Source organism: Heliangelus exortis, chromosome 8 (assembly GCF_036169615.1).
Source record: "Heliangelus exortis chromosome 8, bHelExo1.hap1, whole genome shotgun sequence".
Classification (NCBI taxonomy): domain Eukaryota; kingdom Metazoa; phylum Chordata; class Aves; order Apodiformes; family Trochilidae; genus Heliangelus; species Heliangelus exortis.
The window spans coordinates 5631840-5655194 of NC_092429.1; the positions used below are offsets into that span (position 1 = coordinate 5631840).

The window sequence follows — 23355 nt, forward strand, 5'->3', positions numbered from 1 at the left end:
AAGCAGCTTTTCTCCTCTGATGGCTGTTTGTGCCAGAGCAAGTCCCCAAGTGGCTGGAAGCTGCAGATTTTGTTTTATCCTGTCATACCCCGTGGATTTCAGCTGTCAGGGAGGATAATGGAAGGGTGAGAGGAATTGGGACATTATCTGCCTTGCCCTGGCCAGCAAGAGAGCCCCTGCCACGTGGAGACAGGGGGTTGTGCTGGAGGCACAGGTGACCCAGAAGGAGCTGCCACATTTGAGCTGGCTAGAAGGTGGTAATGAAGTCTTTAAATGAACAAAGGGGTATTTTTATTTCTTGGATTCACCAAGAGGTGCCTGGAGCAGCAATGTGAGTGACCACCAGCCCTCATTTGGCACTGCCACTGGCCTCTGTGACAGCTCTGGTGGCTCTCCAGCGACCTCCTTGTTGTGCCACATGCAGCTCATCAGTCTCACAGGTTGTGCCAGCAGTGTGTGGCTGCTGTAACTGCAGTCAGACCTGAGCACCAAGAGCTGCTCTTCTGCCTCCTAGGCCTTGTCCCAGTGGAGGGGGATGTCCCATCACTGCTGGTGCCACTGTCCCTGGCTTTGGCTGCTCAAGTGAGATGCCAGGACTGATCCCTTCTTCAGGACTGCAGTGGTGGGAAGGGGGAGTTAGCACAAACCAGACTGCTGTGCTTGTTCAGTGGGGGAACTCATAGTCTCTAGTGCTGTCATCACACTAAATTGAATTTTAAAAAAGAAATAAATAGTCATGACCATGTAATTTTATTTTTTTTTCCATCTAGTAATTTGCAAGCTTCACTGAGAAAGGTCCTCATGAGAGGTTACAAAAGCTGAACTGCTTCTATTTTCTGGCTGAGATTATCAGTAATTTCATATCTGTACTGAGATTTGTAGGTGCAGAGGAGGAGCTTTTGTGCAAACTTCCATTGTCTGTATCCCACAGATGTGTTTATCAGTTGTTAAGTTGCCAGTGCAGCAGATTTCTGAAGGGAAATGAGTACAGGCAGAAGGAGGGGGAACAAGGAAAAAAAGGTGTGCTCGTTGCAGTTGGAGAAAAGGAAATTAATGCACATTTGGAGTGTGCAAATCATTACAACCTTGCCAAAAAATTAGGGATCAAAGGACTATGCAAAATTTTGTTCACTGATCTATTTCTGAGATTCATCAAAATAATGCCAGAAAAGCAATTTCTTCTTCTCATCCTCGATCTGTTACAGAAACTGTACATAGTCCTAGAAATATTGCTGTTTCTCACTTTCTTTTCTAAATAGATCTGTAAGATTCTAATTGTTGCCTTCAATTTCCTCTCAGCAGTTCCATATTATGCATCATCTGAAGAAAGTGTTAGGTTATACAGCTGTGCACTGATCAGAAGGGTTAATAGATCATTTCTGGTTACAGGTTAAGGATATAAGCAATGCTCAGTGAAGAAAAAGAGTAGAATTTGGTTTAAAATGAAGGCTTTTTAATGGTCTCAATTCTGCCATGCAAAAGAGAGGTTTTTTAGATGCATCTCCACCACACTGTGCTTGTATTTTGGTCCTGATGAGGGGGTTTACACTCCTGATATTTAGTTGCTATAATAAGTTATAATAGTTATCTGATTTTGGTTCTCTCTGCATGGAGAGGAGAAGTATTAGCACCTTGTTGGGACAGTTCTTATCCCAAGGTGGGTGCCAGGAGTTGCCTGTTGAAGGCAAATCAAATACCTGTAATACTCTAATAGTACAAAAGGAACCTGAGCAGTCTGGACAAGATGATATTTTGGTGTCTAACCCCAGGTGCTCCTTTGGTGACCCCACTCTGTTCCATTTCATTATTGATGTCAAGTTGGACACTCAGCAGTGAGAGATTCTCTTCAACATTTATCCCTTTTGGAGGGAGCTTGGGTCACAGCCAGTGCATGACAGGATTGCATTAAGGGAGGCAAAGTTCTTTTCCTTCTAATTAGGCAGATTGCTACTCTGGTATACACAGTAACATCTGGAAAACCTGGGACTGAGACAGAGCACAGGGGAGAAAGGGAGAAGTGTGTATTGTCACACTCTGATGGAAAACTATAGGCTAAGAGAGAGAGCCCAGTGAGTTTGCAAGCTAGAATGTAAGTATTCATATACAACTGAACATGTTCTTAACAGCTACAGAAGTAGAGATTCTTTCCCAGGTATAAACCAGACATAATATTTCAGTAGAAAGCCTCTGGGTTCCTGTCACTGGCTGAAATCTGGGATATGACAGCTCCTTTATAGAGAGATACGGGGATTCTGCTGCTTTCCAGATGCACTTCCCATTGCTGTGATGGGTATCACCTGAACTGTGTGGTTTATCACAGAGGCTCTGCAAAATAGTTCTGCTTCTGAAGATAAAAAGACTCACAAGTGCAATGTGGGGGAAAAAAAATAAGTTTATTTTAATTTATTTCTATATATTTATTGCACTTGTAATTTATCAAAGCCATACCTTTCCAATAGGTGACTGAAACAGCAAAAGCAGAATTTTTTTTAAAAGCTACCTAAAAGTACTTATGGATAATTCCTTTCAAGATTTTGATTCCCACACACCTTGATGACTTTGAACTGCATGTTGCTGGAGTACCTGAAAGTTCAATTTGAGCAAGGTTCTGGCTCAGCTGTCCATTAGTCTTAAAGGGGAGAGTGCTCCACTCAACTCTCTGTCTGACAAACGCCTCATTTGTATGTTAATGCTGAGTTGTGATTTTCAGAGAAGTCATTCAATGTGTTGTAAAGGGCCTTACTGGCAGATTGCAGCTATATTGATGCTCGACTCACTAAATATTTACCCTACACATCCCACTTAATATGTCCAAAACCAGGCACACTGTGAAATCCTGAAACCTGATTCTGTGCTTGTGAAAGTCAGGAAGCTCTGAATGTCAGCACTGTGCGAGTCTACCAGAGCCTGCCAGTACACCTTCAGCCCTCCCAGCACACCTCCAGCCCCCCCAGCACACCTCTGTCACCCCCCAGCACACCTCCAGTCTCCCCCAGCACACCTCTGTCACCCCCCAGCACACCTCTGTCACCCCCCAGCACACCTCCAGTCCCTCCCAGCACACCTCCATCACCCCCCAGCACACCTCCAGCCCACCCTGCACTCTCCCTGCTCTGACTTCTCTTACCTCAGCACCAGGGCAACACTGCTGCTGCCCCCCCAACCTGTTCTACCTGCAGTTGTCACAGCCCTGCTGCCCCTTCTTCAGGGCTGCCCCTGGCATCCTATGGCACATGTGGGGAGGTGCCCACTGCAGTGTTTCCTTTGGGAATGCAATGTTGCCATGGGGAAAAAGGGTTTTGGGTTAGGAGAGTCGAGGCAATGCTTTTCTGTCCTTGTCCTTCCCCTGTCTCAGACATTGCTAATGTGCTAAAGCTGGCAGAGTGCTGAGGGGTGGGTTGAGAGCTCAGTGTTTTGTTTTTATTCCCAAGCCTGTTCTCCCAACGAGTTCCAGTGCAGCAACAAGTCCTGCATCTCCATCATCTTTGTGTGCGACGGCGACAACGACTGCGGGGACGGCAGCGATGAAAGGAAATGCTCCCCTCTGACCTGCAACCCCAGCGAGTTCCAGTGCAACAACAGTGTCTGCATCCCTGAGCCCTGGGTGTGTGACAACCAACCCGACTGTGAGGATCAGTCGGACGAGTCCGTGGAGAAGTGTGGCTACGATGCCAAAGCCCTCAACACCTGCGCGGCTCACGAGTTCCAGTGCAGCAATGGTGAATGCATCCACCTCAACTGGAAGTGTGATGGGGATGAAGACTGCAAGGACAAATCTGATGAGCAGGATTGCCGTGAGTGTCTGCAGGGGCAGGGCAGGGCTGGGGGCTCTGCTTTGCTGGGGAGAGGGGCCAGAGTGCTGCTGCAGGCTGTGTTTTAAGGCAAGGCTTTGATGTCTGTGCAACAACTGTGTGCCTGACAAGGAGCGCTTGTGTCCCAAATGGCAGTGCTGGGTGCTCAACCCAGCAGGGTCAGATATATTCCAGACTTCTTTTATCCTTTTTCATTGAGGATTCAGAGAGGAGGTGCAAGAGCTGTTGAGTGGTACTGTGCCTCAGAAGAAATCTGTTTCGCTAGAAAGACAAGGAGTGAAAAATGGGAAATATGTTCAAAGCCCTCAGGCTGCTTGGTGGGGTCACAGCCTGGAGGTTAGAAGCCACAATCCTAAAGGGAATATATGATCAGCAGAAAAAAAATAAATTTATTTTCTGCCTCTGAAGTTAGAGAATAATGAATGAAGCAGTCAAAAGCAGCACCTCTGAAGAAACCAGTTTGAAATGCACTTTGAGCTTGGCTTGATAAAGGCACAGAGCTAATAAATAATGGATTTCTTTTCAGCTGGCTTTATGCATTTAACATGGTGTTGCTGGTGTGCGTGGTATTTTGAATGTGTTACCCATTTTTAGCCACTAAACTGTTCAGTCTGGTCACTTAATCTGAGGAGGGAGAGAGAGAAGAAAACGAACAATATGTTTTGCTAAAATATTCATAATCACAAGATTGAAATAAAATAAAATATTTACATAGCTGTATATGTTTAGCAGCTCTGACACTGGGCCACCTCTGGGGAGGAAGGCATCAACCAGCTGCAGAAACCAGACATTTTTGCAAAGGTACCTAAGAAAATTTACCCCTTTGGCCAGCACCATCTTTTCACACTTAGTCCAGGTTGGTGAGCTCAGAGCAGTTGCGTGGTGGATCCCTTGAAAGAGGGGGGAATCAGACACTGCCAGGCAGAGAGAGGCAAATGTTAAATTCAGTGGCTTCTTTAGCAAGAGGAAGGAGGATGCACTAAGTCCTGCACACCACTCTTTACACTGCAGGAGAGCAGAGGGATGAGCCAAGGAAACCCTGGAGCTGCTGTGCCTTTAAAAGAACCAAGAACTCTTTTAAAAGAGAGGTGAGAGCTGAGTAGGAGAAGCCAAATGCATTTTGTTAGGAAGAGAGTAGCTTTGACTGCTGGGTACAAGAATATCATCTCTGCGAACTTCCTTCTGAGTAGGGATGGATTAGGTAGGATGTCATTTCCTTTATTTCTGACAAGGTGATAGAGGAGCTGACAGATCTCTTGGGTAACAGGTACTCCTGCAGTACTTCATGTTCTGAAGAGATACAGGAACAGTGGAATCAGGAGCCAAAGTTGGCAAAGTGTGAAGTGACTGTAAGAAAGCCAGGCTGGAGCATATCTGATGGAGATGTGCACTGCTGGCTAGGACAGCTTGTGTTGCTTGGTGCCTTGTTCTCATTCTGAGACCTTCTGCAGACAGTCCTGTAGTTGTATCCCCTCCAAATCAGGAGACAGTGTCTTGGCCCATGTTACAAGCACAGGTGAAGAACTGATCTCTGCCCCATAGATTGCATTCCCTGCAGTGGGGGCCAAGTTTAGACAACTCAGGGGAGGGAAAGGTGAGCTCTCTTCTATTTCCAAGTAGTGACATAGTGCAGCAGCTTCCATGTGACACTTTCTAATTAAATGTCTGTAAAATTGCAGACCTTGTTCAACTCAGTAGGAGGGGTTTTTAAGTCTTTTGCAGGCCCCATTTCCTTTGGCACTGCTGAGTGAGAGGGGTGGGACTGTACCTGTGGATCTTGTTGAGGCAGAGGGAACACTGTTCCCCAGCACCTCTCCTGGATCTGACAGACACAGCAAGATCCAGCTGAGCTCCGACTGCTGAGATGTGAGGCACAAAAGGAGCATGGCCCTGACACTATCCCTCAGCTACAGCTCAGCTTCACCAAGTAGTACCTCCAGACAGACCCTGGGCAGCCTCCCTGGGTCAGAGGACACAGCTGGACACCCCTGCAGCACAGCACAGTGCTGACAACCAGTGGAGAAAGGAGGGAATGTGGCAGATGTGACCCGAGACATTTTTATCTCTGACTAGCAGAGATTTAGCACCCGAGGGTTTTTTTCCCGTAATTCTCAGTACAGCTCAGTGTGCAGCTTATCTACCCAGGAGAAACAAACATGTGAGCTGCTTCTGCTGCTCTCACTCTTGTGGGACAGGAAACAGTGGGACTCAAAGCCCCATGTTTTTTACTTACTGCAGTGCTCCTCTGTGCAGAGTGCCTGGCTCTGCTCTTTACACACTAGTGCAAACCAAGAGTTTACACCGTAGAGAGGGGAATCTCTAAGGCAGAAGCCAGGAGAGGACTTGTGGCACCAAGTGCTGATGTAGCTGATGGGTTGGCTGGGTCAGGGTAAAACTAATGTTGAATCCCCATTCCAAATGCAGCTGTTGCTTGGGTGCAGGAGGGAAGTGACACTTGAGAGCTCTGGAAACTCAGCAACACTGTTCATCTGTTGGACTGAAGAGCTTAAGGATTGACCTGTAATATTTTTTGCTCTCCATAAATGTTCTTTTTGAGATCAGTGTCACATGGTCTGAAGGGAGTTACAGGTATATGACACTGCTCCATCCCTTAGCAGCAGGGATAGCACAGGTACCACTGGGTTTGACTTGATTAAAACTGCAGATAGCAGCACTATATCTTCTCTTGCAAATGGGACTCATGTGGGGGTTGCATTGTATTAACTAGAGGGGTGGGAGCTAATACTTTAAAAAAAATGTCATGAGGCCATTGCCAGTCATTTGTTATAACCATTTTGGGGTGATAAACAGAGTAGAAATGAAGGGTGACAACTGGTGAATGGGTTTTGGCAGAGAGACAGCAAATAAATAGGAGGGAATGAGTCATTTCAGGAAAGCTGCATGAGAACACTGAGTGGTTGGGTTTTTTCCTAGCATATATATTCACATATGTACATATATTTATAAAATCAACATTAGATTAGGTTTATTAGTCTCCAAATGTGTAGTGCTTGTAATTTAAAATGTCTTTTGCAGCTCACATTAGGACATCCAGAAGGGAGAACAAGTAACACCTACAATTGACAGCTGGACAACAGATCCCTTGAGACCTGACTTTACACTTTTATGCCTCTGTCACCCCATCTTTAAAACAGGATTGATGCATTTTGCAAATGCTGGAGTTTTCTTCAGATAAAGTTCATGTAGGGGGGCAGGGGCAGCAAGAGAGAGGACAGAAGATAGAAGAAACATAGGCTTAGACCTGGAATCTGGGATGTATCTGCTGTATTTGAGCAATGCATCTTTGTGCCCAGTATTTGCAAATGGGAAGTGTGTCTGTTAGTGTGTCTGTTAATTTAGTAGGGTTTTTGTAAATTGTTTCCTATTTTATTTGTGGAGCAGAGGACATGTCTATAAAACTGCTGAGATTTCATTGATTTAAACTCTTCAAAACAACACAGCAGTTTTCTAGAATCCTTGTGTAAATAAACAGCACTGCTCTTCCCTCTTCTTGGGATATTTCACCACTTTGGGAGTGACCCAGATGGCAACCTGATGTCAGCTCTGCTGGTGGTGCTAAGATGGGATGAATCTGTGTCCCAGCATCAGGATGACAAAGTTTCTGGCCCTCCCCCTCAAACTTACACCTCCAGGCTGAGTATAAGCACAGCATTCTCTCTCCTACTGAAAAAATGCACCAAAAAATAGAAATGCTGTGTATGCGTTTCAATATCATTGTGATCAGTAAGACTTGTTACTGTATCTGCACTTTTTAAATGCCTGTTAAGAGGCTAAGGGGCCATTGCTCAAATGTCTGAGCTTCACAGCTCTGCTGGAGTGAGAAATGAGCCAGGAAACCAAGCCTGGTCTCCAAACCTCTCTTCTTGAAGCAAAAGCTTTGTGCAGTGATGTTGTAGGGTCCCACCTCTGTGTTTTGCACTCCCTGTAGCAACTGAGCTGAGAGCTGTGCTGTCATTTTTCTCAGTCTTGCAGTGCTTGTTTGACATTATCTTTGAAGTACCTGCAAAATTCTCCTTCATTTTAATTTTCTTTAGGATTAGAAACCTTTCCAATCTTAGCATCTAGCTATAGCTGCTTTTTAGGAGAGCTTTGAAATTACAGTTGAGGATAATTAGTATGTTTTCTAACGGCTGCCTTCCAAATCTGTAGCAGTTGTCATGCAGATTTATGAGGTAAACTGGAGACCTTTTCCTGCTCTGGGAAAGGCAAGACACCTGTTGGTTTTAATTACATGTTATAGTTCTGCAGGGAGTTAATACTTATAGTCAGAAATGTAGGACCATCCTTTCACTGTGTACAGAAAAGATGAAGCAAACTTCTTCACGTTGTGGGTGAAGAGAAGCCGTGATTGTGACAGGGGAGTTTCTGATCAGACAGTAGGAAAAGCTTTGAAGTGGGCAATGGAAGTGGTAAGGATTGCTGGGACAGAAGGTGGTCCCTCCATCCACCATTCCTCTCCAGGCAGGTGGTTGCATGTGGTAGGAACAGCTCATGCAGAAGTTCCTCTGCCTCCCTGCAGGAGCTCTCAGTATGACTTCCAGATTTGTGGTCTGTGATTCTCCCAGACTGCAGCTTTGTTTCTTTCTCTCCTTCATTTTTCTCCATTTAGAGTAACAGTTTCCACATGCTTCATTGGGAGCTGTTGTCCCAGATGTCCCACTGAGGTTTCCCATTTCTGTGCCTGGGTTTATTAGCTGAAATGTGGCAACACAGCTGGTCCCATAACTATGCTTATTGCTTGTGATATTTTTCTTCCTTTGCAGCTTTTTATGAATATAGTGCATATGGCTTTCCTCTCCGAGGAGCAGTGCTATTTCCAAGATTCCCTCCTGTGAATACTGTGTATTTCTAAAGTCATGATTTCTCCCTTCCCCCCCTCAGCCCCTCAGTTGTGGCTTTTCCCGTCTCATGTGCCCTTTGCCAGCTGAAGATGCAGTAGAGCAAAATGTAGTGAAGCAGTTGTGAATCTGGATCCTTCACCCACCAGTAATGCTGAGCCTATGTGCAGCTAATACTTTATGGTATCAGTGCAAGCTCACTTCGTGTCCGTGGCTCTTCCTGGGTTATCTGAAAGTAGTAATTTTTGTATTAGAAACAGTTTGTCAAATTGTCAAGGAAGGTCTGCCACATAGCTCTCACCTCCCATGTAGTAACATCAGTGCTGACCTCCTCTAGCTATTCCGAGGCAGTGATTTTCTGTCATACGATACCAGGATGCAATCAGCAAGATGGAAAGGCTAGAATCAAGAGCTCTCCAGGGTGCACTGCCTTAATAGGATTTTAAGAAAACATCTGTAAGATGGACCCCTCAGAAGTGAGCTGCATAACATGTGCCAGGATTGAGGAGCCTGGTTTTGCTGGTGAGCTACAGGCTGCAGCCCTTTGCTGGCCTGTGTCCCATGTCAGTGCAAAGCTGGTCTCATGCTAGGGAGGTCTCTCTCAGCATAACTGTGGGGAGGGAAGCATGACTGCTTTTAGTATGGTCAGTGCAGCTCTCTGTTTTATTCTCCCCCCAGCTTTGCTGTCCCTCACATCTGTTTTGAGTCTGTAATAATCTGACCTGGGCAAGTGAGCCTCAAGCTTGTTGAAACCGTGTCTGACACTGTGGAGAAGTTTTTGGCCTGTAACCCAAAGAAACACCAAGCCACAGTGCAGTGGAGCTCTTCTGCCTTCCAGTGTTCTGTTAGCTCCTGGGAATTTGGTAGCCCAAATGATACATCTGTGGTGCTGGCTTCCTCTCTAGTGTGACCACACTGGCTTTGGCAGAGAGAGTCAATACATGGCTTTTGCCCGAATGTGTTTTGAAATAAGTATAAGTTTTCTGAAGAAAGGAGAGCTGAGGAGCAGTTGTCTTTGCCTACCCAGAACCCCTCTGCACTCCTAGTTGGAAAGCAACCTGGGTTCTCAAAGAAGAGTGAAGACCCCAGAGGAGCTCCCCTGCTGATAGTTGTGCTGCCTGCTTGCTTCCTTGGGTCTCACCCGAGGAGCTTCACTGCCTGCAGTGATTCTGTTTTGATTAGATCTGCTCACAGGGGCTTTGGGGCTCTTTTCCCAAGTACCTAGAAGGTGCTCTGGGATGGCAGAGGGGGACAGGAGGACAGTGGCTGAGGCAGCTACTCTGGTGCTTTAGTGGAAGCAGCTGATGCTCTGTGACATTTGAGGGCAGAAGGGGCAAAACTCCGGTAGTGTCAGAGGTACATGGCTGAAAGGTACCAGACATGAGATCCTGTGTGGCTGATGCTTGAATGTGTTGTCTTAAAGCTCTGGTGACCTGCCAGCCAGATGAGTTCCAGTGTGGTGATGGGACCTGCATCCACGGAGCAAAGCAGTGTGACAAGGTGCACGACTGTCCTGACAACAGCGACGAGGCGGGCTGTGTTCAAGGTAGGTGCAGGCAGCTCTGCACTCCTCGTGCTCCCTGGTGAAAGCCCACGAGAGCTGTGTGGGCATTGGAAAGGGAAGGAGGCCAGTGCTGCTCCTCTGGGCCGCGTCAGGCTGCTTCCTGTAGAGAGTTTTGAGCTGTTCTGGCAGCGGGGTTGCTCGGGAGAGGTGATTGTGCTTGACAAGGCAGACTGCATGACCTTAAATGTTCCTTGGATGATACTCAGGTTCAATGTTCATTTGCTTAATCTCATCCCATTTCTGCTAATGACTCCCTCTTGGAGCTTTATGTCAGGCTTTTTGTTGTTGTGAGCCTCATCTAACTTAGTTGCTTTCCTCTCTTGCCCGACATGACAGAGTCAGCATGTGAAAGTCCCAGCAAGTTTCAGTGTAAGAGTGGAGAGTGCATTGACGGAGGCAAAGTGTGCGATTCACATAGAGACTGCAGGGACTGGTCTGACGAGCCTCTGAAAGAATGTGGTACAGTACTTGCCTTCTACGTGTTGCTCCTGTTGTAACTGCTTTCCCTCTCCTCCATCTGGTGCTCACAGCTTTGAGCGTAACCACATGTAGCTGCTAATGCTATTTCTCACTCTGCTCCTCTTTCCTTGCCTTTATTCTCTCATCACCCTTCATATAAATATAATTAGTAGCCTAGTATGATCATCTGTAAGTCTGAACTGTGCCCTCCTCAGTTCAGCTTTTCTTCTTGGAGGGATGTATGAACTGAGCACGGGACCAGAAATCAGGAATTCCCCTCTCCCCAAATACTGGTGGTGTCCTCAGCACAGACTGGTTTATTCAGCCTCATTGCCTAAATTATCTTTGAATTGTAAGATGATAACAACATTATAAAAAATTAGCATTGGGGACATGCTTTGAACGTGAAAACACACAGAGTGGCAGCAATCACTGAGAGATGACTTCAGCCATTTCTGGGTTTTACATGTTGTTGGTGCTTCCCTTAGAAGTGAGAGCAGGCTGCATCCTGCCAGCTCTGGGCTAATGAGAATGCACAAGCCACAGGAGCCAGGGCTGCCTCGGGGCTGTCAGAGTCAGCAGAACAGGAGGCCCAAGTCAGAGAACTGTGGGGCTCTCCCAAGGGCAGCCTCTCTCTCACCTGTCCTGCTGGGCACAGTGGGTACCAGCTCCAATCTGATCCATTACTCAGACACACCATTTTTTTTCCCCAGTGCAGAAATGTCTCAGGCATCCCTTTCCATGACATCATGGAGCACCAGTAGGATGGAGCTCAGTGTCTGCCTCCTAAATATCTCACATCCAGGAACAGCTGTCAGTCTCTCCTCTGTATCAGACAAGAAGTGTGTGTGCATGCCTAGTGAGGATGCTCTTCCCTCGTGCTTTCAGTGTGCCCTTGCTTTCTTCCACACTAATCCACATTTCCCTGTCTTTCTGTGTGGGTGTTGCAATTTGTCTGCCTGTGGAGGTCTCACGACAAAGCTGACATCCCACCTTGTTTTAAGCTGACAGTTCACCTTGTTTTAGGAGTACATGGCACAGCTGGGCTTGGTGCTTACCCTCACCATGGTGCCACAGCTGGCAGTGAGGTGTCATTTGAGTCAGGAAGCAAGGCAGAGTCTGTCCCCCAAGGGAAACATTGTTCCTTAGTGCAGAATGGTGTGGATTGCTGTGAATTTAACACCCATGCACTACTCCAGGCAGAAGGCAGGAGGTGCTGGACATGCTCCCCATCTTGGTCTGTCTGTCTGTCTGTCTGTGTGCTAGATGTGGTAGTGCCCTCTGAGATTTCCTGGAAAAGCTTGGAAGACAGAACATCACTTATCTTGTTTTAGGCAGAGAATATACTGCTGAAGTTTGGGTAATGGGCAGCAGCTGCTCAGCAGAAAGAGAAGAGGGAAATGTCTGCCTGGCTCCTCCTCAGCTCCTCTTGAGGAGTGTGGCAAGTGAACCAGTGTTTGATTTACAGTCTCTAAATCCATTCCACAAAGCACCTCTGAAACCATGGGAATCATCTGAGTGAGGGGTTGCTTGTTAGGCAAAGCAGCCTGTGTAGTATTTGGCAGGGAGCAGATGAGCCTCTTTATGACCCAATTTGCTAAAAGCCTGTGCAAATGTAGGAATAGGTGAGACCCAGTACTGAACATCACTGCATGGTGAGAGTGCAGACACAATGTTACATGGATTGGTATCTCTGTGTGTCTTTGATAGGAATGTGAAGACATTCCAGAGCTGAGATGGGGTTCTTTCTGGCCTGGTATTTTCCTAGATTTAATGACTTAATTGCCTTGTGGTTGTTTTAATTTTCTTTCAAGAGCACTAGTTGAATGCCTCTGCACTATTGCTCACCTTTAATGTGCAAGGGAGCAAGAAGATGAATTTAAAATTTGCCTTTGAATTGTATTATAGATTAAAGCAAATCAGTTTTACTTGTTCTAGTGAGCCCACTATCTCCAAAATCCCAGTTTCTATTCAGCAGTCTTACTTGGGGAGAGGACTTTCTCTTCACCATGTGTAGGTAATTACAACAAGAAGAAATGTTTTCCTCTGTCAGGAAACCAGCTTTCCTCAACCTCTCATTCAGTTCTAGTTCCAAGGATGCATTTAGTCTGTTTTTCATTTCAGCACTTGAAAGGAAAAGCAGAGAGGTGGCCTTGGATTAGACAGGGACCCAGGAGAGGACGGGGGCTGTTGGTTCATAAATTGCACACTTGGGCTGATGCAGGCTGCCAGCAGGGACTGCCGTGTGGGAGGTGCTTGTGGGAGGACTGTGTATCAGATACTGCAGTATCTCTGACAGACTGTACTTTGGTGTTTTCTGGAATTTTCACATAGATCATTTCTTGGAGGTAGATGGGAAAATAGTACAGTGTTTCAAAATCGATGGCCCCTGGGAGATGAGGCTCCCCCAGCATGAATTATTAAAGCTCAGAGAGACTGTTCAGAAAAGTCAACATGAACCAGCGCATGGGGAAGGAGGAGTCTCCTGGAGAGAGAGCCCTTAGGTCCCTTGGAAGTTTCTCACATGTGGCAGAACATGCTCCAAGCAGCAGCTCTCTGATGGGAAGCGAGGCTGTATCACATATGCTGTATCCCCAGGGCTCCCTGTTCATTTAGCCACCAGCTTTCAGTGCAGAGCCTCCTGCAGCGTTGGGTTGGAGTCATAAAGAGCAGTGAAGTGATACGGTGGTGGCTTCCTGTCTGTGAAGTCACTTATACATTTCATGAGGCTCCAGGCTACTAAAAGCTGATAGATACGGGGACATTTCTCTTAATTTTATTCCATCGTAAAACTAAAACTTTGTCACAGATAACCTGTATATTCCTTCCAGGTATCAATGAATGCTCTCTGAATAACGGGGGCTGCTCACACATTTGCAAGGACTTGAAGATCGGTTACGAATGCGAATGCCCGCCCGGATACAAGCTTCTGGATAAAAAAACATGTGGAGGTAATTGACATGCAAACAGCAGTCCCTTGTGTTTCACCATCCAGAGATGTGATTATATTCACTTCAGCATTGCTCCATCACAGATGGTTTGATTTCAAGTTATTGATGGGTTTCAAACACTCCTTTCAGACATAGATGAATGTGAGAATCCAGACGCTTGTAGCCAGATCTGCATTAATTACAAAGGGGACTACAAATGTGAGTGCTACGAGGGATACGAGATGGACACCCTGTCCAAGAACTGCAAAGCTGTAGGTAAGACAGTGCCACAGGCACTTAAACTCTCCTTGCACAACTTCACAGCTCTGATAAGACAACGTGCTTGCAGGGCTGAAGCTGGAGGAACAGAAACAAAAGGAAACTAGCAAAGCAAGTAAGTAAAGTCATTTCATTTGAACTGCTGCAGTGCTACCAGATGCATCTCTAGGCAAGAACTCCTTACTGAGCATGCAGATCAGAATATTTTAACAGTGCACAGAGCAAGATTGCAGTCACTAGCTGGCTGATTGAAGCTGAAGCTAGAAAAGAAAGTCTCTTGACAGGTGGTGTTAAAAGCAGTGCAGGAAAAACATTTAGTGATAGTAGTATTAAAAGGAAGAAAACACCCCAATTGAAGCAGAGGAGGTTAGCCACCTCTCCACCCTCCTAGCCTCTTACACAAATTCCAGGATGAACACCAGCAGTTTGCTTGACTTTATTGCAAAAATAAATGTTAATGTCAGAGGGTTATGCAGTTGAATTGTGCAAGACTGAGCACCAGCCATGCTGGGTTTTTTTTTAATGGGAATAGTGGGTCCCCTGGGGAAGGGAGAGGTACCTGCAATACAAAATTCCTTCTCTAAAGTTATCCTGCACATCCATGTGGCCCCTTTCTTCCCAGTGTCCTGCTGTCCTCAGCAAGTCTGTTAGTCTCACACCTCCACTGAGTTAGGATTGACCCATATCCTAGGATACTGATCTCCTTCTTGTGCTGGTTAGAAAATTCTGTTGTTCCCAAGAGGCTGTGCTGGGAGCCCTGCAGCACAATATATTCAGAACTATAGAACTTTGTCCCAGCTGTTCTCTTTCAGTACATGTTCCCCTTTTTCCCAGTGGAAAGTTGCTCCTCACTAAGTTCCTCTGCTGGCCTCTGTTGGAGTCAAACATTAAAGCTGTTGCTGAGCCTCATCATCATTTTCCATCATTTTCCCTACCACAAAACAGACAAAGAGCAAACTAAAGCTTGAGCTGTTTGACTCAGTTTATTGCAGTGACACTGAAGAACACAGAGAATCAAATGCTGGACTGGTCTCCCAGGGGAAGTGGTGGATTCCCCCACTTTAGAAAGTTTTAAGTCTCAGCTCAACAAGGTGCTGGGACACATCACTTAAACAATAATATTAGAAAGGTTGGACCAGATGATCCTTGAGATCCCTTCCAACCTGACATTGTATGATTCTGTGTTCTCTACTTGCAGAGAGCAAGGATGTGCAGCTCTTGGTCTGAGCCCAGAGCGTTGTGTCTGCCTCCTGCAGTGGGAAACTGACCTCCATGGGGTACCCTCTGAATAACCCTGGAGGCTGGGGTGCAAAATAACTGCTGGGCTTCTGTCTGTCTTCTGTCTTGGAAAATTCAGGTCAACTTATGCCTCTTGAGAGGCTTTGATCCGGGCTGGCTGAGATCACAACTGCAGTAGCAGTGTTGCCAGCACCCAAGCTGCTGGCTGTGGCCTCACAAAAGAGGAACATGAACTGCCTGAGCCCAAGTGCTCAGGTGGGCTGTTCAAGTTCTGCATGCATGGGACAGTCTTATAATCTCTCCCTGGCAACAAGTCCTGGCTTTGCTGGATTCAGCGTGGCTCTGTGGATTTACACTCGATTCTGGTGTGGTTTAAAGTTTCCTGACAAAGCAGATCTGCCAGTGACTGACAGTCCTGTTGTTTGAGAGGTGAAAGTTGAATCCAGCCCTTGGGTCAGCTGCTGAAATGCCAAATGTGTTTTATTTTCTGTGGCAGGCAAGAGCCCGTACCTGATCTTCACCAATCGCCACGAGGTCCGGAAGATAGACCTGGTGAAGAGGGACTATTCCCGCATCATTCCCATGCTGAAGAACGTCGTGGCACTGGATGTGGAGGTGTCAACAAACAGAATATACTGGTGTGATTTGTTCTACCGAAAAATCTACAGGTATGGGGCAAGAGGAGGATGTGTGGGTTTGGTTCTTTCCAAATGTACTGTTCCATTTGTACCCCCGAAGGACAATCTGCAGAGAAAAATGCAGGGTACAGTGAACTTAAAGGATTGTCTTCTCTCACTGTATTCAGATGTTGAAGTTTTTTTAGGAATTGAGAAATCAGGGGCTTGTGCAGTTATCTGGCTTGATAATACAGGCAGGCTTCTTGTCAGTAATAGATCCTGGTGCATTTGTGGAATTGCACACAGATTCTTGTTTACTGACTCACAGTATTGCTGCGTGAGGCTGCTGCTGTGCTGAGTGCTTGCTGTGTGGGGAAACACAAAGGATTTGGCACTGGGAAGCACAAAGGAGGCGAATGGTGGGAGCAGGGAGGCAGCAACACAGATCCTGGCTGCCCACTCTGGTCTCTGGCAGACTGGGTTTTAAATCACAGCACTTGACCACAGTGCACATTATTCTCATGCTGCCTCCTCCTTCAGCTGTTTTTATGGCATCCATCACTGCATCATGTTCTGGAGCTTGTGAGTGCCTAGTCAATAAATACATTTAATTTATGAGCTGAAAATCCCCTGTGTATATTCTGATTTTCATAGCTATTGCACCCTATTGCAGCTTCTACAGTGATTTGTTCTGGATTTTAGCTAATGATCAGGCAAAGGTTGATTGGTTTCAGTGCGTGGGAGCCAAGCTGGGGTTCCTGCAGGCTGTGGTAGCTCCTGTGCCCTTGGCAGGGGGATTTGCCCACATTGTGCTGAGTGTTAAGCATTTAAGTAGCCAGGCAGGTACCCTGAGCAGGCCTGTGGGGCTCTGAAAATGGGGAGATGGCTCAGAGAAGGCTGGGTGCTTTCAGTGTGTCTGACTGCAGGCACAGGCAGAGGTGGGAAAGGACTTCCTGCAGTTATTCAACATACACTGCTTCTCCTGCAGCTCTGACAGGGGCCCCTGGGCAGTGTTCATGCCCTGAATACGGCTTTACCAAACCTTTTTCTTTCTCTAAACAGCAGAATTTTCCTCTTTATTACTCCTCCTTGCATGAGCTTAATTGTAAGTCTCACCTTTTCTGCAGGGCAAAAAAGCTCTTGCTTTGCAATCATAACTTAAAAATTAATGTTTCCATTTAAGATGCTGCTACTGTCAGTAATACAAACAAAAAGCCACCACATTCCTTCAGCAAACAGGACTCCACCTCCAGGAGTCCTCTGAGGAAAAGCAGTCTGTAGCTGAGAGACTGTCACAAGGTGAAAACTATGGTACAGGAGGTAACTGCTGGCAAGAGATCACATCTTCCTTACTGCTCACCTCACTTGCCTTATCAGCTCCTCTTCTATTGAGGTGATGTCCCCTTTGGGATGTCAGAAGATATTTTACAGTATTTAGTTACTGGGAGGTTTGAAATGTCACCTGTATTTCAGGCCTCCCATTCTGAAAGCCTCAGGAGCATCTCTCTGCTTCCCCAGCAGTGCAGGGAGTCACACTGAGGGTACCTGGACGTGTGTAGTTACAACAGGTGGTGCTCCTCAGGCTACCATAACAGCCTTGGGAACAGTGTCAGGTGCCCTGCAGATGGTTCTGTTCATTTGGTGCTGGGTTTGGGAGAGACCAAACCCTTTCCTTGTAGTGAAGATGCAGTAGGATGCTGTCAGCCCAGGCTGGCTCTGTGTAGCCAGACCATGAAACAGTGTCAAGAATTCCTGGGTTTAGATGTTTTTTTCCAAATTTCTGATCTGATGCATGAGAGCTCAGCACCTGTATGACTTAAACCTTCCCTCATTCCATGATGGCCACTGACCAAGAGATGTAAACCATGTCACCAGGGACTGGGGGAATGGAAACTTCCTGTTGTTTTGTAACTTTTTTAACATGTACCAAGTTATAGGAAGATCCAGACTAAGATCTTGGACACGCTGATGCAAACTTAGAACAAAACCACTTCAGTTTATTTAGTGCAAGTGGTATTGGTGCAGGGGCAACAGAGCAGACTCACCCTCTGTGACTGGAGGAGTAACACTGAGTTATTTAGGAAACATCCATGTGGACTTTGCTGCTTTTCATTAGCATTTTGAGGCTGCCAATGTCTTTGTATCTAATGAGATCACTCGCCAAATTAGTACAGCTCCACAACTCCTTTGGTGAATCATAATTAGTTACACAGGTCCTAATTTTGCAAGACATTTAAGCACATTTATTTGCATGCTAAGTTCAACTCCGTTCAGCAGAGCACTGGAGATTATATTTCTAATGTCCATAAATCCCATAAATCTGCTATTGAAGTTATTAACATGCCTGAAGTCAAATGTTTTGCTGAGTTCTGCAGTTATAGAAGGAAGCAGGTAGAAAAAAAAATGACAGTTCCCAATTCGGGACATTTGGGAAACACTTCCTGTAATGTATAGGAGAAGAAGAACAAGTTGTAGGAGAAAGCAGAAGGTTGCAGCATCCAGCTGTGAGGGGCTTTGTGTCAGTTATGCTGCTACATGTGCACTTTCTTTCCATGGGGATGCAGTGGTGCTACCTGAGGTCCAGCCCCAGGCAGGTGTGTCAGGTGTGTGTGTGTCCCTCCCTGTGCTGTGTCACCTGTGACAAGTCCTCTCTTTGCAGTGCCTACATAGACAAAGCGAGTGACACGGCCGAGCAGGTGATTCTGATAGACAGTCAGCTGAACTCTCCTGAGGGACTGGCAATAGACTGGGTTCATAAGAACATCTACTGGACAGATTCTGGGAACAAGACCATCTCAGTGGCCACTGCAGATGGCAGCAGGAGGAGGACACTTTTCAACAGTGACCTCAGTGAGCCGAGAGCCATCGCTGTGGATCCCACACGGAGGTAAAGACCACAAACACTCCCTTTGCCTGCATTCCAGTCTTCTTTCTGCTGCTCTCACAAACTCGTGGGTGATTCTCATCAAGTCTTCAGATGCCTTTGTAGACAGAGAGAGATTCATTGAACTTAAATGGCACTGCTGCAGTGATTCAGCCAGCTCTTTGCAGGGCCACTGCTGTCAGAGGAAGTCCTGAAAACAATGATCAGGTTACATGTTAGGGCCTAAGCTGGTCCAGGCACATGGGTTGTGCTGGGCAGTGAAGCATCCTGTCTGCTCCAACATGGGGCTGCTCCAATAAGTGTGGTCCCCATCCCTCACAGACACAGTGGGAACAGAGTTCACCTGGGGTTACTAAGGAGGGATTTTACATTCTGGTGCCAGTTTTGTGCCTGTGGGGTCAGAATGTGGCCCCCTGGGTGCACATCAGATTGAACTCCAGCGAGTGTGGCTTTGCCATAGTGCAGAGAGAACAGAGCATCCTACTCTGATTGGGAATACAGATTCCTTACAGCAGAGTCCTGTTTACTGTGTTCTTGCATCTTTCAGGTTCATGTACTGGTCTGACTGGGGAGACAAAGCAAAGATTGAGAAAGCTGGGCTGAACGGGGTGGGGAGGCAAGTACTGGTGACTGACAACATTGAGTGGCCAAATGGCATCACACTGGGTAAGTGCCCAGGTTAGAGCTACAGCCTGTGCTCTGACTGATGTACCTTTGTTCTTATTGTTAAACAGGAAAAAAAAAGTCTAACTGTGCAAAAGCACCTGCACACAGGAATGCTGGAAATGCTCTGTCGCTTGCTGTTCACCAACATGAGCAATTTTATTTCAGTAGTAAGCACAGGAAGTGTCTTGCCACAGTCAAAACCTCAGATTGTAGGAACTTGGAGTTATTTTTAGGTGTCTTAATGCAAAAGCAGGTTTGTGGGGAGTATACAACAACTGCAACAACTCTTTGGAAGCCCAGGAAACATCAGAGAGTCCTTGGTGATAGTGTCTCTGCCTCTGGACCTGTCTCAGAAGCAGTGTCAGGATTTTTCATTGGACAGACTGATGCCTGGTACAGCACAGGCAGAGACACAGCCTGCAGCACCCATTCCCTTTGACAAACCCACCCAGCTGCTCAGGGGGGGGTAACAAGATGGGACCATCTTGGCCCATACCCTCCCTCCTGCTGGCACACAGAGGGGCTGTGGTCACTGTCACTGCCACACCAGGCTGCAGGGGTGGACAGGAGGCACAGCTTCCTCTGAGTGACAGCTGTGTGTGTTCTACACCTTGCAGGTGTCAGGTGCTCTGCCTGGCTTTATATTTGAAAACTGTGACCATGGCAAAGATGTAGGAGAAAAGCTGCTGCTGTTACATAGTGTCAGAGTGCTACTGCTGTGAACAAAGAATTTTACCCTTTAGTAATCAAGAAATTAATGAATTGTTTAATTACACAACTTGTTTTGTGTTGGCACTCATTCACTTGCATTCTGTTTAGTGAATCTCATCCAAAATGAGTGAATTTGCTCCAGAAAGAGAAATTCAGTGCTTACCTTTTTAAATAACATCAGATCCTTCCCTCCCACTTTACCTGCCCTGTCCCCAAAAATTGACTGGTAGGAGTTGTCCCCAGGACCAGGTTCTCCCAGCCAGCAGCACCAGAAGGGTTTCTGGATCCAGGATTCTTCACTGAAAATGTGTAAATGGCACCAGTCTTTCAGAGGGGTTTCATTTGAATCATGGATGTGGTTCTCCAGCAAGAGGCCAAGGACTGAAAAGCCTTGAGAGGAATGAAGCTTCTTGCTCAGGCACTGAGGAGGTGACTCTGGCAAGTCCAAGTTGCTGCTGGGCCCTGCTCCTTCTGGTAACAAAAGAACCTCGTTGTACAAAGCTGTCAGTCAGGCATTCCTCACACACACACAACAGAATGTTCCTCCTTTTTAATCTTATTTATAGGGTCTTATCCCAGCATATCTGGGCACAGATTCAAAATCAGAACTAGTGTTAAAAAAAAAAAAAATAAAAGGCCCTATAATAAACAGATTAGTCATGCTGCCAGCAGGAAAAACATGCTGGGCAAGAGAAAATGAGTTGCAGGAGCTGTGTGTAATTTTGCTTCACTGTGTTTCCCTCCTCAGATTTGCTGAATCAGCGTCTCTACTGGGTAGACTCCAAGCTGCATTCACTCTCCTGCATTGATTTCAATGGCAGCAACAGAAAAGTTCTGATCTCTTCTGTTGACGACCTGAGCCATCCTTTTGGCTTAGCAGTGTTTGAGGTAAGGACCAAAAACTGCTGCAGAACAGAGTGGAGGCTGCCAGAGGTCTCAGAGCTCTTCCTGAGTCTCTGCCTTCTGCACAGCTCAGCCCGGGCGTTCGCTGCGACAGAAACTGCTGAACCCAGCGTGGGTCCAGTCAGAACTCAGTTCGCAGAAGCCTTGATAAAAGCAGTGCAGTAATTAACTAGGCAGTACAGTTTGGACCCTCAGATGTCATCAGGGAAGGACTAAGACCTGCTGAGATCTGCAGAAATTACTACATAAATGGGCATCTGTGTTGATGCTGGGAATTTATACACTGCTACCCAGTGGCCAGGCCCAGGGCTAAAAAATTCCTTCCAGCTTGCATCTCATGCTTAGGAACTGAAGCATGTGTCCAAAATTGTGTTCCTTTCTCTGCCTCAGGAGTACTTGGGGGTTATAGAAGACAAAACTCCTGGGTAGAAGCAGAGAGCCAGTCCAGCTTCTCCTCCCCTGGCAGAGGATTGCTAACTCTCAGCAGTCTGGAGCAGTGAAGTCTTCTCACTGGTAGCTGAGCTCCTTTCAGTGATTATTTAAATGATTATGGGAACAAAAGCTTCAGCTCTGCCACCTGGGTGTAGGTAAGCTGTGTCACCACAGAGAGGTGGTTGGTTCCCCATCAAGGCAGGGGTCAGCCTCTGTTCTGTTCATTTCACTTCACTGGGATGGCTTTTGGCTCAGCAAAGCCCTCTTTAAAACCCTTTTTCCTCCCAAGCAGTGTGGGACATGTAGAAACCTAACTTTGGGTTTGGGTTTCCCCAACACATTGCTGCTCTTCACTTGGATCCTCACCAGCAATGTTTGGGTTATTTATCTCTCTTCCTCATCTCAATAGTTGGTTAGAATAACAGACAAACTTTTTCTTTTGGTAATTTGCCCTTGTTCTCCAGCAGTGTGGTTTCCTTAGTGAAGCACAAGTGGTTTTCTAACAGGCAGCAGCATACATAGCTGACTGAGTAACTAAATACTGTCTGATAACTGCAATTCCTGTGTACTTTCTTGACCATTTATTTTGTATCTTCAATCACACTATGTCATGAAAGAGATATTAATTAAAAAAGGTGCCTACAGATATGCTGTAGGCACTGACCTCTTTGTAGAAATCTGCACAATGCAGGTCTTAGATTTGGAAAGCAGAAGAAAAATCAGTAGAGGTAGCAAAAGTTTCTGGTTGTGGCCTTTTGGTTCTGCTTATGATCCACCCTGTATTTAAAAAAAAAAAAAAATTGGCCCAGACATTGAATGGATGCAGCTCTTCCATACTTAAACAAATTCCTGCTCCCTTGTCTCAGTCTCACAGCTACTCAGAATTGCTAAAGCACTTCAAACACAAGTAGGGTTTTTCAAACATCAGAAATGACAGAAAAGAACAAATCTGCAGATAGAAATAGCATGAACCAGAGGTACCCCAAGGTAGGAACACAGTGTGTTGAATTTGAGACTACTGGAGTTTAATGCAGCTCAAGTTTGAACAGATCCAGGTAAGAAATCCTCTGTGTTTCCTGCAGGACAGAGTGTTCTGGACTGACCTGGAGAATGAAGCAATCTTCAGTGCAAACAGGCTGAATGGTTTGGACATCTCTGTTTTGGCAGAAAATCTCAATAATCCTCACGACATTGTGGTATTTCATGAATTAAAGCAGCCCAAAGGTAAGATGTCCTCGGGGTATTGTGGCCTAAATTAGGTTTAGTTAGGTAGTAAATGAAATGCTTCCTGGTGGTTCTTGATGAGAGAGAAAGCACAGGTGATAATGTGGAAGCAATGTCTAATGTTTGAAGTTTGTGCATAATTAATTCAGCAGCAGCATTTACTGAAAAGCCTGCAATCTGTTAATAGCTGTTTAATTAGTATCTTTGATAACAGTGTGTTACCCTCTTTGCTGTGATGCTTGCCATTCATTATATATTTGGGAAGTTTTTATATAGTCTGTAAGGTTTCACACTACTCTGAACTGTAAAGATGATTAAGTGACCCAATTAATTGAGGTAGGGAGTGGAAGAGTCTTGTTATAAGACTTGATATCTCTTTGCCAAGCACAGGAAATAATTAGGAAAATAAGTTGTCTTTTCTTCTCTGCTTGAACAGCTCCAGATTCCTGTGAGCTCAGCCCCCAGCCAAATGGAGGCTGTGAGTATTTGTGTCTTCCTGCACCCCAGATCTCTCCCCATTCTCCCAAGTACACTTGTGCCTGTCCTGACAACATGTGGCTGGGTCCTGACATGAAAAAATGCTACAAAGGTAAATAAAATCCCATTGCTGTCATGTCCAGCAAAGTCATTCTTCCAGGGAATGTATTTCCTGATGATGGAACACAAACACCAGCTTTTGTGTTCTGCTACTTGCTGCCTTCTGAACACAGCATTGTGGTGTCCTTACTGAAAGTTTGCTTATTTTTGAAACTGTAACCAGAAAAAGATAGAGCAGA

The 23355-nt window shown here is 46.0% G+C and overlaps 1 protein-coding gene and 1 long non-coding RNA gene across 3 annotated transcripts in view; one reads left to right on the top strand and one right to left on the bottom strand.

The window, feature by feature from the left end:
- Positions 1 to 23355, top strand: part of LRP8 (LDL receptor related protein 8) — a 173075-nt gene that overhangs the window by 143716 nt on the left and 6004 nt on the right. Inside the window, exons 5-15 of one of the 2 annotated variants that reach the window (XM_071750086.1) lie at positions 3432 to 3794; positions 10095 to 10217; positions 10572 to 10694; positions 13526 to 13645; positions 13775 to 13900; positions 15639 to 15810; positions 18419 to 18646; positions 19191 to 19309; positions 20769 to 20908; positions 22438 to 22579; positions 23016 to 23168. In XM_071750086.1, the coding sequence (XP_071606187.1) occupies positions 3432 to 3794; positions 10095 to 10217; positions 10572 to 10694; positions 13526 to 13645; positions 13775 to 13900; positions 15639 to 15810; positions 18419 to 18646; positions 19191 to 19309; positions 20769 to 20908; positions 22438 to 22579; positions 23016 to 23168 (1809 nt within the window). The remainder of the gene's footprint in view (positions 1 to 3431; positions 3795 to 10094; positions 10218 to 10571; positions 10695 to 13525; positions 13646 to 13774; positions 13901 to 15638; positions 15811 to 18418; positions 18647 to 19190; positions 19310 to 20768; positions 20909 to 22437; positions 22580 to 23015; positions 23169 to 23355) is intronic. The other variant, XM_071750087.1, reaches the window with a different exon arrangement.
- Positions 17736 to 20774, bottom strand: LOC139798929 (uncharacterized). The gene is made up of 2 exons (XR_011727038.1): positions 20217 to 20774; positions 17736 to 18740 (listed from the first exon to the last, which is right to left on the bottom strand). It is a non-coding gene; the product is annotated as an uncharacterized lncRNA (long non-coding RNA).